At 46.4% G+C, this 22,538-nt stretch overlaps 1 protein-coding gene across 1 annotated transcript in view; it reads left to right on the forward strand.

Moving 5' to 3' along the window:
* LOC144823032 (protein argonaute-3) overlaps positions 1-22,538 on the forward strand; it is a 1,185,091-nt gene that overhangs the window by 857,894 nt on the left and 304,659 nt on the right. The window contains exon 12 of the mRNA XM_078681169.1: positions 9,852-10,036. Coding sequence (XP_078537295.1) covers positions 9,852-10,036 — 185 coding nt within the window. The remainder of the gene's footprint in view (positions 1-9,851; positions 10,037-22,538) is intronic.

The following is a 22,538-nucleotide window of genomic DNA, read 5'->3' on the forward strand; positions in this document are numbered from 1 at the left end:
ATTCTTTCTGCCAGCGTGACTCCACTAAGTCCATTTATTCGTATAGGTGGTCTAAATTTGTTTCTTGGTGTAGGGAGAGGGATGTTGACCCTTTGAAGGCTCATTTGTCTGACATTTTGCAGTTTGCTCTTTCTCTGGCACAACAAGGATTTGCTGTTGCCACGGTCAAGGGGTATCTTTCAGCCTTATCGGCATTCCTCTGTTTGCCGGATCAACCTTCTCTTTTTAAGTCTCCTGTGGTTTTAAGATTTTTGAAGGGACTCACTAATAGAATCCCTCCTACTCCTTTTGTTGTTCCTCATTGGAATTTGAATCTTGTTTTGACTTATTTGATGGGTTCTCCCTTTGAACCCTTGCACAAGTGTCCCATGAGACTTCTTTCCTTTAAAACGGTCTTCTTGGTTGCAATCACCTCTGCAAGGAGGGTAAGTGAGCTTCAGGCTCTTAGTTCTAAGCCCCCATTCCTGACCATTCATGCTGAAAGAATGGTTCTTAGGACCAGGGCTGCTTTTCTGCCTAAGGTGGTAACTCCCTTCCATCTAGGACAGTCCATTACCCTTCCTACTTTCTATCCTCCCCCTCACCCTTCTAAAGAGGAAGAGAGACTGCACCGTCTGGACCCTAAGTGGGCGGTGTCTTTTTATCTGGACAGAACTAAAGACTTCCGAATGGATGACCAGCTGTTTGTTGGTTTTGCTGGCTGTAAGAAGGGCAGAGCGGTGCACAAGCGCACACTTTCCAGGTGGATAATCCTGTGCATCTAGATTTGCTACTCCTTGGCGGGTAAGGACCCTCCTGAAGGTATTAGAGCACATTCAACTAGAGCAAAGTCTGCAACATCTGCTTTGTCTAGAGGTGTTCCTGTTGAGGACATTTGCAGAGCCGCGACTTGGGCCTCCCTCCACACTTTCGCGAAGCACTACTGTTTGGATTCCGAGGTGAGGAGGGACGGCCACTTTGCGCGTTCTGTCCTCCAAGATTTCCTGGTGTAGCAGAGTGGACACCCTCCTCCGGGAGTGGTGACTGCTGTGGGACTCTATTCACAAGGTGAGGAATCCACACGGCACATGTATCTATCAGAAGAACAAGTTACTTACCTTCGGTAACGCTTTTTCTGGTAGATACAATATCTGCCTGTGGATTCCTCACATGTCCACCCGCCTCCCCGATGTCCACTCTGCTATACCTGGTTTTATGTGTGTATATTTTATGCTATTCTGCTGATTTTGCTGCGCACTTTGTGTGCGATTTTGATTTGTATGTACTGTGTACATTGTATATTTGCTGTCGTTGGTCCGTCCGTGTGCCTCGAAGGCACGGAAAAAAGGGCGGAACTGACGTCATCACGCCGACGTGGGTCTAATGAGGAGTCGGTGACATCAGTCGGAGTCGCGCGCGCGATGCCGTGCTCCTATGACGTCGTCCACGCCGGCGTGCTACGAAGAAAAATTCCGAACGTTGCTGACGCAAGGGGGATATTCACAAGGTGAGGAATCCACAGGCAGATATTGTATCTACCAGAAAAAGCGTTACCAAAGGTAAGTAACTTGTTCTTTAGGAGGCCTCCTGTTAGTTATTGCATTTTTTTTATGGACATCTCAAGAGAGAGAGATTTTGAAGAAACCACATTTGGCCTAACTATAATACCCAGAGGATCTTCTTCCTGCACCTGGGCCATTTTTGGTGCCACAGTGTTTTGAATTAAGAAGACAGAAGGAAACTTTTGAGAAGAGATGATAAAGTTGAAGAAAATTGACTCGATCTCGAAAATGTGGAATTGCTTCAGAGCCAGCCATGTGTTTTGTTGTTAAATGCTTAAACTTCGTCTTCATGTCAAATGCTTCAACTTTGAAGTGAGGCTCACTTGTGATGGATTTTTCAACGTTAAATGTCATCTTTTTGACGTAAAAAATTCCCTTATAGAAAGTGAAATTGTTGCTATGGTACATTTCATCAACGTGTGTATATTCAACATCGATGAGCAGTGCGGAACAGCAGCATTTTTCTCCTTTCTTTGCCTTAGATTTTCCTCGCTGAGAGCCACTGGAAGAGGAGAAACTAGCTAGTAGTAGGAGTCACTTCTTTGGCCATCCCTGCAGATTCTGCATCTGCTTTTCTGATTCTCTGGCTTGTGATAGAATCTTACCGTCTTCCTCTCAGGTGGATTAATTCTCGAACAATCACTGTGTCTGAATGAGGGAAGCAACCCACACATAAAACATGTGGTTCTGTCTCAGCTTTATTCATGTTTCATTCAGGTCCTTTAAGCAAAAGAGATGGCATAGCTAAAAGCAATCGTTTAAAACCACAGGCTTCAGGCAGAAATTAAAAGCAATCCTGACTTTAAAAGATGGTAAGTGTTGTGGTAAAGCAGAAGATTGCAACCGCGGTATCTTTTAAAAAATGCAAAAAGGTGAAAGTCCAGTATTAGTCTAACAGGAGTGTTGCAGTGCTTTGTTGCTACTTAGCTATGTTTGCGTCATGTGTCACCAATGCATAAAATAATGCATCTATGAATCAGAAACAAGAACTGAAGAAATTCTTAGTACAATACATGATGGGATAGAAAATATGCCAATGACCTTAAAGGACGGAGCGGCATCCAATTTGGCTAATTTGCTCATTTATATTTAGTTTGTCTTTCCTGTTGGCACAGAGATGTTCATTTTCAGATTGTATTGTATTGTATTGTAATTGCATTTATATAGCGCTTACTACCCCTGACGAGGCGTCAAAGCTCTTTTTCGGCGGGTAGCATGCTACTCCGGGACCCACAGAGGATTAGTATTGAATTAGTATAGTGAAACATGCAAGTACATTTTAAGTGGTGGATAGGTTAGTCAGTTATTTGGATTTGGAATGAAAGCAGAAGGATAGAGTAGGGCAAAAGTTTGTATTTATTTATCGCTCACTTGTTGACGCATGCTATTCAGGGAGCCTATAAAGGATTAGTGGTGAATTGTGTACTGTTTGTGGGTGATGGTGGATATGTGTGGTAGTTGGGATAGTAGGGTGTGTAGATGTGGATTGGTTGGGTTGGTGGTGCATGCTGGTACATTAATCTGTGCATAGTGTTGTGCGTGGTGTATATTTGGTGTGAGTGTGTTGCTCTGTTTGTGGTTGTGGATGGTGTGGGCTGGGTATTGTTAAATGAGAAAAAGGGCAGCATTTCTGGCCCTAGTCCCGACCAGTCTCGAACGGGCCCAAACAGGCAACTACCCTTGTCCTCTCCACCCTTACAGGCTCAAACAGGCAACAACCCTTGTCCTCTCCGCCCTTACAGGCTCAAACAGGCAACTACCCTTGTCCTCTCCGCCCTGAGCCTCGACGCCCGGGCTGAGACGCCCTATGCCAGGCCTTTTTTGTAGCCCTAGTAATCAGGTGACCCCTTCAGCAAATGGGAACCCTAGCCCTAACACTTTCCAATCACAACACTAGCCCTAACATCTAGAACCAATAGGAGACCAGGACCTTGCAGCCAATCTTAACCCTGGTCCAAGCACCCAATCAGTTAAAAAACCCTGATCTCTACGTCCAATAAAGGCCATAGCCCTACCACTAGTCCCAACCCAAGTCCAAGCAGCCAATAGTACTGGTAGCCCTAGTCCCTACTTCCAATAGAAAGCCTAACCCTACTCTTAGTCCCACAACTGGTCCAACAACCAATCACACCAGAAGCCCTAAATAGCTACTTCCAATTAAAGGTCTAACCCTAGCCCTAGTCCCACCCTACTCCCAACAACCAATAACATAGGAAGCCCTAGTCCCTACTTCCAATAGAAATCCTAACCCTAGCCCTAGTCCCAACCCTGCAGTGATTGAATCACAGACCGAGAAACCAATCAGAACCCTCAAATACCCAACCAATGAGGACATTAACCCTAACCCAATAGAAACACCAGATACAACCACCAATCAGTGTACACATGTGCCAACCACCACCACACCATATAAGGTCCCAGCAACCTCAGACAAGGTTTGCTGGCCAGGGAGTTGGAAGCTGCTTGCTCCTGTTCAGAATCACCTAGGAGACAGACAGGCTCAATCCACAACTTTGGACTTCAGCAGGTAAAGGCTTCACTAGCTCGAAATCTAACAATACTGTTTGAATAAAGCTTTACTCCCCCTGCTGGCCAAAAAACGAAGTGCACAGGCCCCAGTAAATACAGTTTAAACAGCTCACAGAAGCACCCTCTGATGTAGAATATCCCTGTTGCTAGGGGGGAGGGGAGGGGGGGGGGCTGGTCTCACTGGCTTGTAAACACAAAATGGTGGCTGGGGGTGCACTGTTTGAGCACACAGTTCTAAGCACAGACCAAAGGAGAAATTTGGAGGGAAAACAGATTTGTCACCAAGGAATGAGAGGGACAAACTACAGAGGTTGGACTGCAAATCCCACAATTCAACACACTAAATGAAGGCAATCATGGGCAGGGAAAACCACACATTTAAAACACAACATGGGTGATAAAATATGCAATTACAGGCAGGCTACAACTACAATTTTTTACTGTAACAACCACCGGCATAGACAGTAAACACAGAAAGTGAAAATCGTTTTTTAAACAACTTTTTGTCTTGGGAAGAGACAGCACTAGCATTGGGTAGGCAGCAGTGTCGTTATGCATTTATTATCCCCAGTTTATAGATAAGATTTGTATTTTATAAAAACTGTTTGGCAATCCCTGTAGTCCCATGATGGAGAACTAGGATTAAAGGTGAGTACCTTTTCCTTCCTTGAATGCTAGGTACATAGAGTGTGGTCAAACAAGGCTGTAAAAAAGGCATTTGGTTACTCTTACTTAGCACAGATTCACCTTGCTTCTGTATGTAATTTGACATGTTTGAAAAACTGCTCATTCCTAGGACTGAATTGACTGGGATGTGAGAATTATTATAGGTTACTCACCATTGTAACTGCTATATTCTTTAGTCTATCAGTCCCTCCATCATCTGTCCTTGGCCGAAAGTAGTGCTACGAAAAGTGGATAATAAAGTAGAGAAATGCTGGAGGCAAGTTGGACGGCAACAGTAACAAATCCTTTTAGTTATGTTATGTTATGCTATATTTAGTTTATACAACGCCCTTCTACTCGAAAGTGTCCCGGTGCTTGCTTCAGAAAAAGAAAAATGCACACCAATCAGAAACTACAAAAGCAACTTTTTTAGTTTTTTCTTAAACAACAGTGGGTCCTGGGTGCCCCGAAGAGCCAAGGGCAGCATGTTCCAGGCCAGACCGGCTTTGCGCACAAAGGAATTCCCACCTAGCCTTTGGCAATTAAACCTAGGGGTCTGTATCAACAGCTGAGCAGAGGAGCGCAGCTGTCTCCCTGGTATGTAGAAGGCAAACCTCTTCTGCAAATAAATAGGGCCTAGGCCGTAGAGGGCCCGATGAGCGATAGACAGCATTTTAAATTTCAGACGAGATTCAATTGGAAGCCAATGCAAGGAGCGCAGGTGGGTGCGAACACTATTTGCTGATTTGCATATGGCCATGTCTGAACTGGGGTGGTGTGGAGTGCAAAAAACGATGGATTTAGGCCCAGATCTCTGTACTGGGGTGAATGTATGACATTGCTCTGCATTCTGTCCATCAACTGTTGTTTTTGCATTTGTCACCCCGAGTGGGATGGGTATGCTCAGACGTGAGTCCCATGCTCTCCACACCACTGGAGTCAAGCTATCCTGGCTGAAGACGGCTGATAGCCAGAAACCGGTCCTAGGATGCTTGATTCCGGTCCAGGAAAGACATGGCTTGGCAGTTCGGGCTGGACTGTTCCCATGAGGCACAGGGTCAAAGCTGATTTGCATATGGCCATGTCTGAACTGGGGTGGTGTGAAGTGCAAAAAAACGATGGATTTAGGCCCAGATCTCTGTACTGGGGTAAATGTATGACATTGCTCTGCATTCTGTCCATCAACTGTTGTTTTTGCATTTGTCACCCCGAGTGGGATGGGTATGCTCAGACGTGAGTCCCATGCTCTCCACACCACTGGAGTCAAGCTATCCTGGCGGAAGACGGCTGATAGCCAGAAACCGGTCCTAGGATGTTTGATTCCGGTCCAGGAAAGACATGGCTTGGCAGTTTGGGCTGAACTGTTCCCATGAGGCACAGGGTCAAGGCTGATTTGCATATGGCCATGTCTGAACTGGGGTGGTGTGGAGTGCAAAAAAACGATGGATTTAGGCCCAGATCTCTGTACTGGGGTGAATGTATGACATTGCTCTGCATTCTGTTCATCAACTGTTGTTTTTGCATTTGTCACCCCGAGTGGGATGGGTATGCTCAGACGTAAGTCCCATGCTCTCCACACCATTGGAGTCAAGCTATCCTGGCTGAAGACGGCTGATAGCCAGAAACCAGTCCTAGGATGCTTGATTCCGGTCCAGGAAAGACATGGCTTGGCAGTTCGGGCTGGACTATTCCCATGAGGCACAGGGTCAAGGCTGATTTGCATATGGCCATGTCTGAACTGGGGTGGTGTGGAGTACAAAAAAACGATGGATTTAGGCCCAGATCTCTGTACTGGGGTGAATGTATGACATTGCTCTGCATTCTTTCCATCAACTATTGTTTTTGCATTTGTCACCCCGAGTGGGATGGGTATGCTCGGACGTGAGTCCCATGCTCTCCACACCACTGGAGTCAAGCTATCCTGGCTGAAGACGGTTGATAGCCAGAAACCGGTCCTAGGATGCTTGATTCCGGTCCAGGAAAGACATGGCTTGGCAGTTTGCGCTGGACTGTTCCCATGAGGCACAGGGTCAAGGCTGATTTGCATATGGCCATGTCTGAACTGGGGTGGTGTGGAGTGCAAAAAAACGATGGATTTAGGCCCAGATCTCTGTACTGGGGTGAATGTATGACATTGCTCTGCATTCTGTCCATCAACTGTTGTTTTTGCATTTGTCACCCCGAGTGGGATGGGTATGCTCAGACGTGAGTCCCATGCTCTTCACACCACTGGGGTCAAGCTATCCTGGCTGAAGACGGCTGATAGCCAGAAACCGGTCCTAGGATGCTTGATTCCGGTCCAGGAAAGACATGGCTTGGCAATTCGGGCTGGACTGTTCCCATGAGGCACAAGGTCATGGCTGATTTGCATATGGCCATGTCTGAACTGGGGTGGTGTGGAGTGCAAAAAAACTATGGATTTAGGCCCAGATCTCTGTACTGGGGTGAATGTATGACATTGCTCTGCATTCTGTCCATCAACTGTTTTTGCATTTGTCACCCCAAGTGTGATGGGTATGCTCAGACGTGAGTCCCATGCTCTCCACACCACTGGAGTCAAGCTATCCTGGCTGGAGACGGCTGATAGCCAGAAACCGGTCCTAGGATGCTTGATTCCGGTCCAGGAAAGACATGGCTTGGCAGTTCGTGCTGGACTGTTCCCATGAGGCACAGGGTCAAGGCTGATTTGCATATGGCCATGTCTGAAATGGGGTGGTGTGGAGTGCAAAAAAACGATGGATTTAGGCCCAGATCTCTGTACTGGGGTGAATGTATGACATTGCTCTGCATTCTGTCCATCAACTGTTGTTTTTGCATTTGTCACCCCGAGTGGGATGGGTATGCTCAGACGTGAGTCCCATGCTCTCCACACCACTGGAGTCAAGCTATCCTGGCTGAAGACGGCTGATAGCCAGAAACCGGTCCTAGGATGCTTGATTCTGGTCCAGGAAAGACATGGCTTGGCAGTTCGGGCTGGACTGTTCCCATGAGGCCTAGGGTCAAGGCTGATTTGCATATGGCCATGTCTGAACTGGGGTGGTGTGGAGTGCAAAAAAACGATGGATTTAGGCCCAGATCTCTGTACTGGGGTAAATGTATGACATTGCTCTGCATTCTGTCCATCAACTGTTGTTTTTGCATTTGTCACCCCAAGTGTGATGGGTATGCTCAGACGTGAGTCCCATGCTCTCCACACCACTGGAGTCAAGCTATCCTGGCTGAAGACGGCTGATAGCCAGAAACCGGTCCTAGGATGCTTGATTCTGGTCCAGGAAAGACATGGCTTGGCAGTTCGGGCTGGACTGTTCCCATGAGGCACAGGGTCAAGGCTGATTTGCATATAGCCATGTCTGAACTGGGGTGGTGTGTAGTGCAAAAAAACGATGGATTTAGGCCCAGATCTATGTACTGGGGTGAATGTATGACATTGCTCTGCATTCTGTTCATCAACTGTTGTTTTTGCATTTGGTACCCCGAGTGGGATGGGTATGCTCAGACGTGAGTCCCATGCTCTTCACACCACTGGGGTCAAGCTATCCTGGCTGAAGACGGCTGATAGCCAGAAACCGGTTCTAGGAGGCTTGATTCCGGTCCAGGAAAGACAAGGCTTGGCAGTTCGGGCTGGATTGTTCCCATGAGGCACAGGGTCAAGGCTGATTTGCATATGGCCATGTCTGAACTGGGGTGGTGTGGAGTGCAAAAAAACGATGGATTTAGGCCCAGATCTCTGTACTGGGGTAAATGTATGACATTGCTCTGCATTCTGTCCATCAACTGTTGTTTTTGCATTTGTCACCCCGAGTAGGATGGGTATGCTCAGACGTGAGTCCCATGCTCTCCACACCACTGGAGTCAAGCTATCCTGGCTGAAGACGGCTGATAGCCAGAAACCGGTCCTAGGATGCTTGATTCCGGTCCAGGAAAGACATGGCTTGGCAGTTCGGGCTGGACTGTTCCCATGAGGCAAAGGGTCAAGGCTGATTTGCATATGGCCATGTCTGAACTGGGGTGGTGTGGAGTGCAAAAAAACGATGGATTTAGGCCCAGACCTCTGTACTGGGGTGAATGTATGACATTGCTCTGCATTCTGTCCATCAACTGTTGTTTTTGCTTTTGGGTGCCAACACTATGCCTTGATGACAGACCCAAAAGAATTCTGGCTGCCGAGTTTTGGACTACTTGCAGTTTCTTGGCAAGAAACCCCGGACTGCCAACCAGGAGGGCGTTGGCGTAGTCCAAGCGGACAAAATCAGGGCACGGACCACAGTTTCTTTGGAACTACCTGGCAGAAGGGAAAGAAACGTCCTCAAGGTTTTCAAAGTTCCAAAGCAGGTAGTCCAGCTTCTTCACTTGTGTCGAAAAAGTCAGATTTTAATCGAACCAGATGCCAAGGGTTTTTTCAGTGTTTTTGCCCACAGTAGGTCTTGGAAAACCGGGAGGCCAAAGCCTTTCTCTGAAATCCGTCGAGAAGGAGCCATGCAGAAGCACTTCAGATTTTCCTTCATTACATTTCAGCTGTGCGTTCGCCAGCCAATGAAAAACTGAAGACAAACAATGTTGTGCAGCCACAACCAAGTCATCCTCCCTGCTCCAAGAAAACAAAAGCTGGGTATCATCAGCGTATGCCATCACTTTAGCCCCCAATGGCTCCGCAAGATAAACCAGTGGAGTCACGTAGATGTTAAAAAGCAGGGGCCTAAGTGATGACTCCTGCAGCACACCAGTAGTCCCCTGCATAGGCCAGCCAGACCTGCTGCGACTGTCCTTCCAAGAAAGACCTGATCCACTGCACAGCCGGGCTAGAAATACCTATTTGTGATAGACGGTCAAGGAGCAGGGAGTGGGGCACGGAGTCACAGAGGTGCATGCTCTCATGCTTCTTCAGCTTAGTTTCCAGGCTCCTGCAGTGGTGAGGGCACTTACTGTCCCAGCTGCCAACCTATGGGACAACAGGCTATTTGTTGGTCTGAAGGGCCTGGGAATAAAGTAGATACTGGAGTGAGTAACATTTACTATTCTGCAACTATTGGAGTGCTTGGCCACATTTTCTGAGAAATTTACCATGTTGACCCTGAGAAAAGAGAGATGGCTACAAGGTTGTCTTTTATTTTGTAGGGGGTTTACTGACCAACTGAGAAAGATTTCAAAGGATGCTGGAATGCCCATCCAAGGCCAGCCCTGCTTCTGTAAATATGCTCAGGGTGCGGACAGCGTCGAACCGATGTTCCGACACCTCAAGAACACATATTCAGGGCTCCAACTTATCATTGTCATCCTGCCAGGAAAGACACCTGTGTATGGTAAGGAAAAACACAAATAGTGTTCTGTTGAAATCAATATGTGGAAGTAACTTTCTTAGTCATTATGGCTACAGTTTTCTGGCATTCCGCTGTGGTTAAAAGCATACATTGTGTTTATGTTGCTTCTGTATGTATTTTATGTTCTTGCTGCTGCAGAATTCACCTTTTGACATACTCTCGATAGACAACAGTGACTATGGCCATTTTTTTCAATGGAGGGAACCTAGGTAGTTTCTAATAGGAACAATTTATTGTGACTATTTGTTGAGGAATCTTGTTGAGAACCAGATACCCCCATTCAACCACTATGTCAACAGTTGCTTTGGACCCATTCCCACTGGTGACCATATTGCATAGCTTGCTTTGGGGCATTGTAATGCAAACCATTTTCAACATTATTCCATCTTTTGATATAAAAAATAGATCAAACAGGTCTATAGTATAAACATTTTTTTGGGTCAGGATAAAATTGTAGCAAAAGAATTAAGAAACTATTGAAAAATAAAGCACTTATATTGCTTATAAATTATTTTACATGTGTAGCACAGATTTAAACAGTGAGCTTGTTTGCCCCATTTTTGCTTCTTGGGCAAAAGCATAAAAAGTGCAAAATAAATGTGATAGCTTTGTTTATCCTGATGTAAAACATAACCTAATATGCCACTTGGTATTTTGAATACAGATTTAAATTTCATTCATATTAATAATTTGAGAGACTAGCCTTTTTTCACATTATATCCATTGCCCCTGCCTGTAAAATATGTGCACCTTATTAAGCAAGATTCATGACTTTGAACTTACATGTACTGCTGAAAGAATGTGATGTCCCCTATTTACTCGCTTTCACTAATGCCTATCTCTGGTTGTTTGTGACATCTTCTGTTTCAGCCTCTTTTCGGCTCAACAAGTATTTTATTTGTTAAATAATTGCATATCTATTGATCTGAATCAGGGCCATCCTTTCAGTGTTGTGGGACTTTGAATGTAGACATAACCTTGACATAGCCTTCCTCCTTAGCTTAAAAAAATTCAACAACCTCTGTCTTCAAATTTATTATTTCTAGTGTATGTGAGGACAGAGGACATATTCTGTCAACTTCACATACCCTAGTTGGCCATGTTTACCTTAACTTTAAGCCATCCCACATGAGCATGATAGAAGTCAGCACGATTGAAGGTCTGATCCAAATATTTTTTGTGTTAATTGATGTTACTTTGAGTCATGTTCTACCTGGAGGCGTTGAACATTTTAAACTTTGTTGCTGAGCAAATGTTCATTTGTTTCGTCATAGAAAAATTCAACTTCTTTTAAAAGATACACTGGTATGCTTACAGGTCCTTTTTTCAAGTTTTTACCCAAAACATCAGGAAGAACAGAGCAAGATAATGAGCAGAGAAGCTAAATCATATTAAAACTTATTGAGGAAGTTTGAGGAGGGAAAGGTGTTCAAAAGTTAACCATATAAGTCTCTGGGTCATCCCAACTACATTGCATTACACTGTGTTGTAACATTTGTATAGTGCCTTTCTAGCTAATGAGGGCTTAATGCGCTTCTCAGGATAGTCAACTAAGTAGCTGCCGAGTTTGTTAAGCCTGGTTAATAGTGGTGCTGAAGGTGTGGTGTAGGAGTAGTATGTTTATGATGAACATGTCATCCTCACCTTATAAATATCTTCCAGTCACCAGGCTTGATCCAGAAACTTCTTACCCAGCAAAACCTCTCGAGCATCGGCAGGTGGTGCCATGTGTCCTCATCCGTGACTCTGTCCACCCTGAATGTCAGGACATTTCTTTATTTAAGGCACATTGACATCAGTTGTTGACCTGCTGGGAGCTGGAGACCAAGCTATGTTTGCTCATGTTCCGCAGATATACCCCAACATTTTCATTTTCACTTTGGGGTAAGTCACCTGACAGACTCCGATTAAAAGGTCTTACCACAAAAAAGCTATATGAAGGAAGAATCTGGGAGCTGGAGACCAAGCTAGTTTTGCTCATGTTCCGCAGATATACGCCAACATTTTCATTTTCACTTTGAGGTAAGTCACCTGACAGACTCTGATTAAAAGGTTTTACCACAAAAAAGCTATATGAAGGAAGAATCTTCTTTGAGGAAACGTTCCCGCTCCCGCAACCATTAGGATTCTCGGAACTGTTCCATGGCACCCGGCTCTTTCGTTTTGGAGCCGATTCTGACACTGAAAAAAGATGAAGCTGTCATTTCCAACTTTATCGCCTACCCTACGCAGGTCAAAGCCTTACGACTGTACATGTTACATCTTTCAGAACTGCTTCATTACCCTCTAGACTAAGGTTGAGCCTGATCTTGCATGTTTGCTGACAGCACACTCCATGGTGCTGTGGACTCAATACCACCTATGAGGCTGACACCAGCCCTACCCTCAATGCTACTTTCAGCACCTCCTCCCACGTCCTTGAAGTCATCTGACATTATCTGAGTGGTAAAAGAGAAAGGAAAGGTCTTTTTTGTTGAAAGACCATTACCATAGCCTTTACCCAGGGCCCTGAGATTTGTCTGGTTTGAAAAACATTTCGGATCTGACTCCGACGCTCTTGTTATGCCTGACAAAGATTATGGACGATGATGGACGGAGTGCTGAAATTTTCCAGACACTCAACCCCAGTCACAGATCTGGGTTAAATCCATCATCGTTCTTTAGCTCACTTCACCACCCCAGTTTGGACCCAGCCATATGCAAATCAAGTCTTGACCCGGTGCCTCATGGGAACAGTCCAGCCCAAACTGCCAGGCCAGGTTCTCCCTGGACCGAAAAAAACATCCTACGACCCCATGAGGCACAGGGTCAAGATTGATTTGCATATGGCCAGGTCTAAACTGGGGTGGCATTGTGAGCAAAAGAATGATGGATTTAACCCACGATCTCTTGACTGGGGGGGAATGTTTTGACTTATTCTTCATTTCGTCCATCAATTGTGTGTCTTTTGACAAAGATTACGGACATAAAGAAGAAGATTACTTTAAGACTGATTGCGTGCTTCCATCTTACAACACGGACGCTGGCCCTTACATGGATTTACAAAATGCTGTTTTTTTTAACATGTCTGCAGAATCGGATATCCTTAAACCCTCTGGCCCTCCTTCAATGGAAGTTTCCTCGTTTACTTTGATGGTGCGAAAATCAGCAAAAGTACTGGGGTGGTATTGTGTCTGTAACGACTAACTCTTAACTTTTTAATGGAAATTTTATAGCCCTCCTCTGAAGTTTCATAACCTCTGCTGCCCTGTTATGAGGAACCTCGAAGCTTGTACTGTCTACCTGGAAAAAACTGTTGAGCCTGGCAGTTCACAGATAGATTGATAGGCAAATAGGTCTCCTCTGTGTGAGCTGAAGTTCCTGTCATACACCTTTTACTAGAGAGTCAAGTAGTCCAAGCCTCCAAAATAGGTCTCCTCTGTGTGAGCTGAAGTTCCTGAAATACACCTTTTACTAGAGAGTCTAGTAGTCCAAGCCTCCAGCAGAAAACTAAACCCTAATACTATTCCTGTGGCCCCTTCAGATCAAGGGACTAAGTGGCTAGACGTATGCTGTAAAGCCTTTACAACGTACAGTCCTGTCCTCCCCGCTAATACTACATACCTCCTGGATTTATGTATCTATGCCTTTTGGAAATTAGCAAAACTGACTGTTATCAATCACTCTGACCACATAAGGCAGCTTTTCTAAGATCTACTCAACAATGGTTTGGATGCTTCCAAATAAGTCTTCAAGTGAGGCCTAGTTTCTGCATATTCCATGGCTCGATCCGAGAGCACTGCTGTTACTTTATTTCATCACACTCTGGTGCATTCCACAGCTTATCTGGAGATGTCCATTTCATACTCATGGTTATGCCATTTAACGGCTAGTCGCTATTCTGTGACACTACAATCTCCTACTTGGAACGCTTCAAGTAAAGCACAGCAGCAGCTCACTTTCTTGTCCTGTCCTTCACAATGAGGCAATCCCATCAATAGTACAGGAAATTTTAAGGCTACCCAGGGGTGCAGCAATTGCGGCAGTGACTCTCTTTGCAGCCAATCCAGATACCATTACGAATGTACTGCTCCTTTATAGAGAGGGGTGGATCTAGCAGGTTCCATCACTAACAACAGCATCAGTTCCTGTCCCTGTCATTGTCTGTTGGCTCTGCTGCCTCAGAAACTCTCTAATTCCCCCTTATTACACCAACTTCGTATGAAGAGAAAGGTCTCCCAGTGTTTCCACCAGTTGGGAGACAATCACAATGGAAGCTGGGTTATTTAACTAATCTGCAAGGTTTATGCCCTTCCCTTTCTCTTCCACCTTCTGGACTGCCCACCTCCTACGACACTGAGCTCTTTGGTGCATGCATCAATTTTGTGCGCCACTGAATAAAGAGGCTAATGTCTATGCCATGTATTCTCACAAAATTGCTGGCAGGTGTGGTTACTTCACCACAAAGTCAGGAGTCCATGTAATTCCGTATTTAAGTGACTGCCTTACGTCGCCTGGGTCTGTGGTGCTGGTCTAGGAACATCTTCAGCATACTCTGATCCTTCTCCATGACCTGGGTTTTATATTCAACACTCAGAAGTCTCATTTTACACCAATGTGGAGGTTGTCCTTCATAGAGGAAGTACTGGACATGAACTGCATGATGGATTTTTCTCCTCAAAGGTTTGCAGACATTCGGGATATGATTCTCATACTTCTGATTCACACATGGATCCCAGTTCTGCAAGTCTTACGGCTACGGGATCTCATGGCCTCTGAATCCTGTTGATGCCACAAGTTAGATAGCAGATGAGAGTCCGTAAGAGCGGCCTGAGAAAGTAATGACTCCAACCTCCAGGGAGTCTCTTGATTCAAGTGTAGATCTTCAATTTAGTCCTGCACTGGTGGATGTGTCCCTCAAATCTGTTGTTGAAGTGTCTCTTCATCCATTTGTAGGTGCAGGCTACAGTGGTCACAAATGCTTCTTTGCTGCACCCAAATGTGTCATCACAACATGGGACCTTGTCTTGCCGTCCCAAGAGCACATTCACATATAGCGCTGGAGCTTTAGGTCATCCACCTTGGCATAAAAACCTTTCCCCCTTCCATTTCAGGGATGACTTTTGAAGTTGAGCCTGGCACCACCACCACTGTCATTACGTTAACTTTTTGATAGAGACATCGAGTCCCAGACTGGATCCTGAAGATTTTTCTATGAGCAATACCTCTGCAAGCCTGTAGATAGCGTTGGTCAGTTCCGCATGATGTTGACTGCGGCGTCAGCGCTGTTGTGACGTCCACGTCACCTAAATAGGCGCCACCTCGGCGCTCTGACATCTATTCTTTTCTTTCAGTGTCAGCCAGCGCAGATCCATGACTAGAGCTATCCGCTATCACTTTTTGAATGGCCTTTTTTGACGTTTTGTTGACCTCTTTTTGGTGTTTAGGCTTTTCCATCATGTCTAAGAAGACTCCTTGTTTCAAACCATGCAGTGCCTGTCACCATGCCAATGTCGGTGACAAACCCACACCTGGCTTGCCTTTGGTGCTGGAGCACGGCCACGACTCAAAGTTGTGCTCTGACTGAGGGGCAGTGGCTCCGAAAGCTTTGAGTGAGCAGTCCTTAAAGTTGGCTGTGGGCCGGCACCCAGCACCACGTCACTCTACTCTGAGGTCTCGTTCACGGTCCCTGTTGAGAGGATGGTCCGGGCTCTGCTCAGGGAGTCCTAAGTCTTTGTCCTCCCACTTAGTCATAGTGTTGGTCAGTTAAGAAGCACAAAAAAAAAAGAAGAAGTCAAAGCATGCTTCAAACTTCTAGGCCTCGTTCTTCTGAATCTGCACCTGGGACGGCTCTGCGCTTCTTCGACCTTCTGAGAGCGACCCTCGTCAAGCCTAATGATATTTTATGGCACCAAATGCCTCATGTTTGGCTGGCCTGACCCTTTGGGCCCTGGAGGCTAAGAGGGGGCTCCATTTGGTTCCGCGCCGGCAGCTCTGGCACTGATGACCGCCCATTGATCTGGCGATGGATCTGGACCGATGCCGGTCGTGCCATTGCGACCTTCGCATGCCCTGACTCCGAGACACCCGATGCCGCCGCCCTCCAGCAGTGTCAGCCCCTTTCTAATTCCTAACCACCTGGAGCCGGACCGGCGCCGACAGAACCCTTAGGTTCTACGTTGTTTTTTCAGCTTTATTCTGAAGGGCTAGGAATGGATGTAGATTGTTAGGGGTCGCTGGACTCTTTGCAAAACCAGCCTTACCAAGAAATAGACTGGTATGAGGAATTGGGTGAGGCCAGCGGTCTGGATACCTCTCCAAATTTTGTCCTGCTTCCCCCCCCCCCAACTTTGGCTATGGAGGAGGCAGCATCATATGCTGTGGTGGTGCAAAGGGCAGCTGAGGTCCTGGACCTTCAGCCCCATTCTGTGGTGGTCAAGAAGAATATCTTGACATAGGTAGCCAGGCATCTCCTCCTCAGAACCTTGTTACCCTTCAATGAGGCCTTAACCGATGTCCTCCTGGAAAACTGGTCCAAGCCCAGCACAGGGGCTCCTGTGAATAGGACAGTCGCCTGCCGGCATTGCCCTGCACTGAGCAACCCACATTTCTCACCAACTACCCTACCCCTGCGAGCTTGATGGTCCAAGCCTCCACCTTCCACAGCGCATTCCCTTCTGCATCCCCAGAGAGGGAATCTAAGAGGCTAGACAGTTGGGGTAAGAACATTTTTTCTTCCGCCAGCCTTGTATTGCAGTCGGTGAACACTACATGCTTATTAGGCTGTTACTCTACCTCCCTGTGGGAATCGGTTGTGCAAGTGCGGCCCTAGGGCCTGGATGAGGCCTGAGCTATCCTCTTCCAAGCAGTATCAGGCAGGAGAGATGCAGCAAAGTTCGCCATTCATTGTGGTCTCGACACGACTGTCTTGCTGGATAGAGTGATCTGAAGGTGGCTGTTGATGTCACGCCTGTTTGAGGACTTCTGAATTTTCAGGGGATGTCCAGGCCTTTCTCATGAACATACCCTTTGATGGCACTCGTCTTTTCTAAGACTAGGGAAAGACATGGTGGTCGTGTGCATTCAGTCCTTTGCACCAAATGAGTTAAAGCGCTCCATGTTTGCAGGGGAATCTGGGTAGGAAAGCATTAGGGGATCCACGCTAGCCACACCTCCCTGGACTCCACCGGGTGTCTAGTTTTCAGAAATGTCTGGGTTTGGTTTGTTACCCTAGATTGCCACCGAGCCCTGTACGAAAAACGCAGGTGCTCCCCTTGCAAAATCAGGTGTTTTTCTGATACATAATTTTGATGTCTCCACAATACATTTTGGCCCCTTCCCTGTCGTGGGCACTTGGCCCCCCACACAAGTGAGGTACCATTTTTACCAGGAGACATGGGGGAACGCGGGGTGGTAGGAAATTTGTGTGGGCCCGGTGATCCCTCAACTATCCCACACAGAAATGTGAGGAAAATTTGATTTTTCTTTTTAGCTAAATTTGAGGTTTGCCAGGGATTCTGGGTTGGAAAACGTTGGTGGATCCACGCAAGCCACACCTCCCTGGACAACATGGGTGTCTAGCTTTCAGAAATGTCTGCGTTTGGTAGGTTTCCCTAGATGGCCGCCGAGCCCGGGACCAAATACGCAGGTGACTCCCTTGCAAAATCAGGTCATTTTGTGATAGAACATTTTTATGCCTCCACAATACGTTTTTGGGCCTTTCCCTGTTGCGGGCACTTGGCCCACTCACACAAGTGAGGTAGCATTTGTATTGGGAGACATGGGGGGATGCTGGGTGGGTGGAAGTTTGTGGCTCCCTGCATATTCCAGAACTTTTCATCACATGAATTGGAGGAAAATGGGTTTTTTTCTAGATAGTTTGAGGTTTGCAAGGGATTCTGGGGAACATAACCTGGTGAGAGCTCCACAAGCCACCCCATCCTAGATTCCCCTGGGTGTCTAATGTTCAATAATATACAGGTTTGCTAGGTTTCCCTAGGTGCCGGCTGAATTAGAGTCCAAAATCCACAGCTAGGCACATTGGAAATAAAGGGTCAGTTTTCACTGGAAAAATGTGATGTGTACACGTTGCTTTTTGGGCCGTTTTCTGTCGCAGCCACTAGCCACACAAGTGAGGTACCATTTTTATTGGGAGAGTTGGGTAAATGCTGGATGGGTGGAATTATGTGACTCCCTACAGGTTCCAGAACTTTCCATCAAGGAAATGTTAGGGAAATGTGTTTTGTTTACAAAGTTTGAGGTTTGCAATGGATTCTTGGTACCAGAACCTGAGGAGAGCCACACAAGACACCCCATCCTGGATTTCCCTGTGTGTCTAGTTCTCAAAAATGTATGGTTTAGCCGTTCCTTAGGTGCCGGCTGAGCTAGGGTCCAAAATCCACAGCTAGGCAAATTGTAAAAAAAAGGGTCAGTTTTCGCTCGAAAATGTGATGTGTCCATGTTGCTTTTCTGGACGTTTTCTGTCGCGGGCACTAGGCCTAACTACACAAGTGAGGTACCATTTTCATCGAAAGGGGAACAAAGAACAGTAGAACACATTATTACCAATTGACTTTCTGTACATTTCTGCCTTCCAAATGTAAGATAGTATGTAAAAAAAGTCATTTTGAAAAATGCCCTTTTATTCACATAGAAGTATGGGTACCCACAAATTTGGCGATGTGCAAATAACCACTGCTTCTAAACTCCATATATTGTTTCCATTTCGGAAATACATAGGTTTCCTTGATACCTATTTTTCAGTCTTTAAATTTTACCAAATGTATTGCTGTTTACCCGGTACACAATGAAAAACCATTGCAAGGCAGAGCTCAGTTATTGGCTTTGGGTTCTTGGTGAACCTACAAGTCCTATATATTGGTATATTGCTTTTGATAATCTTCCATATTAAGTTAAAGGTAATAACATAGGCACAAATGTTGTTGTATTTTTAGCCCACTTTAAATTTTTCTTTATTTCAACTGTTACTTTCTACAGTAAAACCTTGAAGGATGTAGACAAATGACCTCTTGATGAATTCAGAATGTTGTCTACTTTTCAGAAATGTATAGCTGTCCGGGATCCATTATTGGTTTCCCACCCATTTCTAACGCTAATTGGAAGGAGGTTGAAAGCACATAATATAGGAAAAATAGGCTATGTCCCAGTAAAATACCAAAACTGTTGTAGAAAAGTTTGGTTCTCTGACAAAAGTCTGCCTGTTCCTGAAAGCTGAGAAGACACCGCAAACCCTTCGTTGATACCATTGCAGCGAAAAAACTGATACTTCCCCCCCCAAAATGTAGCTGCATTTACGCTAATTTCTTCGCCCTTTTCATGCGAATTCACAAACCCTGGGTACCTTTAGAATCGTCAAGATGTTGGAAGAAAGGGACGCATAATCTGCGTGGATACCTTATTTGCACAAAAAGTTACAGGGGCCTAAGTGCAAACTACCCAAATAGCCACAAAAGGCTTAGCACGGGGGAAAAGCCTAGCAGCTAAGGGGTTAAGGACTCACAGGCTACAGCCAAGTCTTTGGGCCTCTCAGTGGCCACACGTCCCCTGCCTGCCTTTTGCCACTTTTGTGGCTGCGGAAGGGGCTTTCAGCCTCCCCAGCTTCAAGATTGCGCAAGTTCAGCAACCTCTGTGCAGCCGTGGGTGTGGCTCGTTCCAATCCCGTAGGTCAAGCGGCCAGGGGTCGGGTCAGACACCCACCCCCTCTCCAACCTCAGCCTCCAAACCTTCCTAGTCTTGCCCTTCCTGATCATGGGCTTCCAGTTGGTGGCTGCATCAGCCATCACCTCCACCACTGGCTGAAAATCACTTCAGACAGATGGGTTTTCCAGATAGTCCAAAGGGGACACTCTCTCCCCACTCTCTCCCCTTCGAGGCTACCCATCTCTCCATGCTTCCAACTTGCCACCATCTGACTGAGGATCACCTGACTTTGCTTCAGGAGGAAGTCATGACTCTCTTGGCCAAGGGAGCCATTGAGGGTGTACCGGCACCAGAAGTAGGCTGTGGTTGTTTTTCCCGCTACTTTCTGGTCCCGATAAAGGATAAGGGTCTTCGCTCTATCCTAGATCTGCGAGCCCTCAATGACTTCCTCAAAAAGAAAAACTTCAAGACGCTCACTCTGGCTCGAGTCTTGTCTGCCCTGGACCCAGGAGACTGGTTACTAGTGTTGGACTTGCAGGACACCTATTTTCACATTCCCGTCCTACTTGCTCATCGACACTACCTCCAGTTTACGGTAGGCCACAAACATTTTCAGTTCGTCGAGCTCCACTTTGGCCTTACCAGCACCCTTTGGGTGTTCACCAAGGTGATGGCGGTGGTCGCAGCTCATCTGCGCAGATAAGGGGTCCCCTGTCTCGAAGACTGGCTGTTGAAGGTGGACTCGCTCTAGGCTCTCGAGGGACAGGGTCAAGACCAATTTGCATATAGCTGGGTCTAAACTGGGGTGGCATGGTGAGTAAAAGAACGATGGATTTAACCCAGATCTCTGGACTGGGGGTGAATGTTTTATTTTGTTCTGCATTCTGTCCATCATATGTGTGTTTTTTGCTTTCACGCCCTAAGTGGGCCGGGTACGCCTAGACGTGGGTCCCGGGCTCACTGTGATACTGGACTCAAGCTAGCCTGGCTGATGGGGGGAGTTAACCCAAAAGGGGTCCAGGGATGCTTGTTTCTGGGCCAAGAAGGACCTGGCTTGGCAGTTCGGGCTGGACTGTTCCCATGAGGGACAGGGTCAAGACTGATTTGCATATGGCCAGGTCTAAACTGGGGTGGCATGGTGAGCAAAAGAATGATGAATTTAACCTGGATTTCTTGACTGGGGGTAAATGTTTTGATTTGTTCTGTATTCCGTCCATCATTTATTATTTTTTTTGCTGTTGTCTCCTACCTCCAGACTATGGTGAATCTTCTGCATTCACTAGGGTACACTATCAACATGCAGAAAGGCACACCTGACTCCCCCTCAGATGCTCCTGTTCATCTGAGCTGTTCTGGACACTGTGCAGTTTCAGGCCTTTCCTTCCGAGCTGCGAGTCTAGGATATTCAGGCTATGATGCAGATGTTTCAGCCTGTAACCTGGATTTCGGTGAGGATTACTCTGAGGTTGCTGGTCCTCCTGCATCCTGCTAATGACTTATGCCAGATTGCATATGCAGTCCCTGCAGTGGCACTTGAAGATACAGTAGGCACAGCATCACAGGAATCTCTCCAACATGGTCCAGATCTCCGAGGGTACTGCACAGGACCGGCAGTGGTGGCTGTCCAACCGCGATTGGGTCAGAGGCAGACACTTCTCCCTTCCCCAACTAGGTCACACAGTAGTGACAGATGATGGGGCGGCCACTGGGAGAGGTGGAGATCAGAGGACTCTGGTCTCAGGTGGACTTAGAGCTCTATATCAACTTGCTGGAGCTCCAAACAATGTATTTGGCATTAGAAGTCTTTGTTCCTTCAATCAAGGGAAAGCTTGTTCAAGTGTTCACAGACAACACCACCACCATGTGGTACTGCAACAAACTGCTTTCCTGAGGCTGCAGACCAATCATAATTATTTAAATCACCTTTCGTAAATAGATTCCTAAAAGGCCTTGTACATATGTTCCCACCTTCCCCTTTCATTAGCCGCAGAGGGAGCTTAACTTGGTTCTTACTTTCATGATGTGTGCTCCATTTGAACCTCTGTACAACTGCCCCCTCCAGCTATTTGCCACCAAAACAGCCTTTTTGTGGCAATCACATCTGCCAGGAGGGTGATTGAACTGCAGGCTTCGTCTTCCAAGCCTCCTTATCTGACAATATTCCCTGACAGATTGGTGCTTCGCACTAGGGCCTCTTTCCTTCCGATAGTGGAAACACCATTCCTTGTGGGGGAATCTATCACCTTGCCCATCTTCTATCCCCTCCGTAATCCTCTAAAGAAAAGGAGCGACTCCACCGTCTGAACCCAAAAAGAATGTTGTTGTTCCTTCTTGATGGCACTAAAGAGGTCTGGATGAACAACCAATTCTACGTGGAGTATGTTGGTACGAAGAAAGGTCGTGCAGTGCAGAAGAGGACTATCTTGCAAAGGATCATCCTCTGCTTCAAATGTTGTTAGGCTCTTGCCTAAAACTCCCCTCCTGAAGGCTTAAGGGCTCATTCAACCAGAGCTAAGGCTGGTACCACGGCGTTGCAACCTGGAGTTCCAATCCTTTACATTTGTCAGACAACAATGTGGGCATTCTTGCACACGTTTTCCAAGCACTACTGCCTGGACAGTCTAGTCTGCAGGGACGGCCTTTTTGGCCGCTCTGTCCTGCAGGGCTTCCTGGCCTAAACTTGTCTGCAGTCCCTCCTCTAGGGATGGTATTGCTTGGGTATCTAATCAAAGGTAAGGAATATGCGGCTAGTTCTCTCTATCGGATGGATAATTTACTTATCTTTGGTAACTTCTTATCTGGTAGAGACATGACCTAGCTGCAGATTCCTTACTGACCACCCATC

Source organism: Lissotriton helveticus, chromosome 3_1 (assembly GCF_964261635.1).
Source record: "Lissotriton helveticus chromosome 3_1, aLisHel1.1, whole genome shotgun sequence".
NCBI lineage: Eukaryota > Metazoa > Chordata > Amphibia > Caudata > Salamandridae > Lissotriton > Lissotriton helveticus.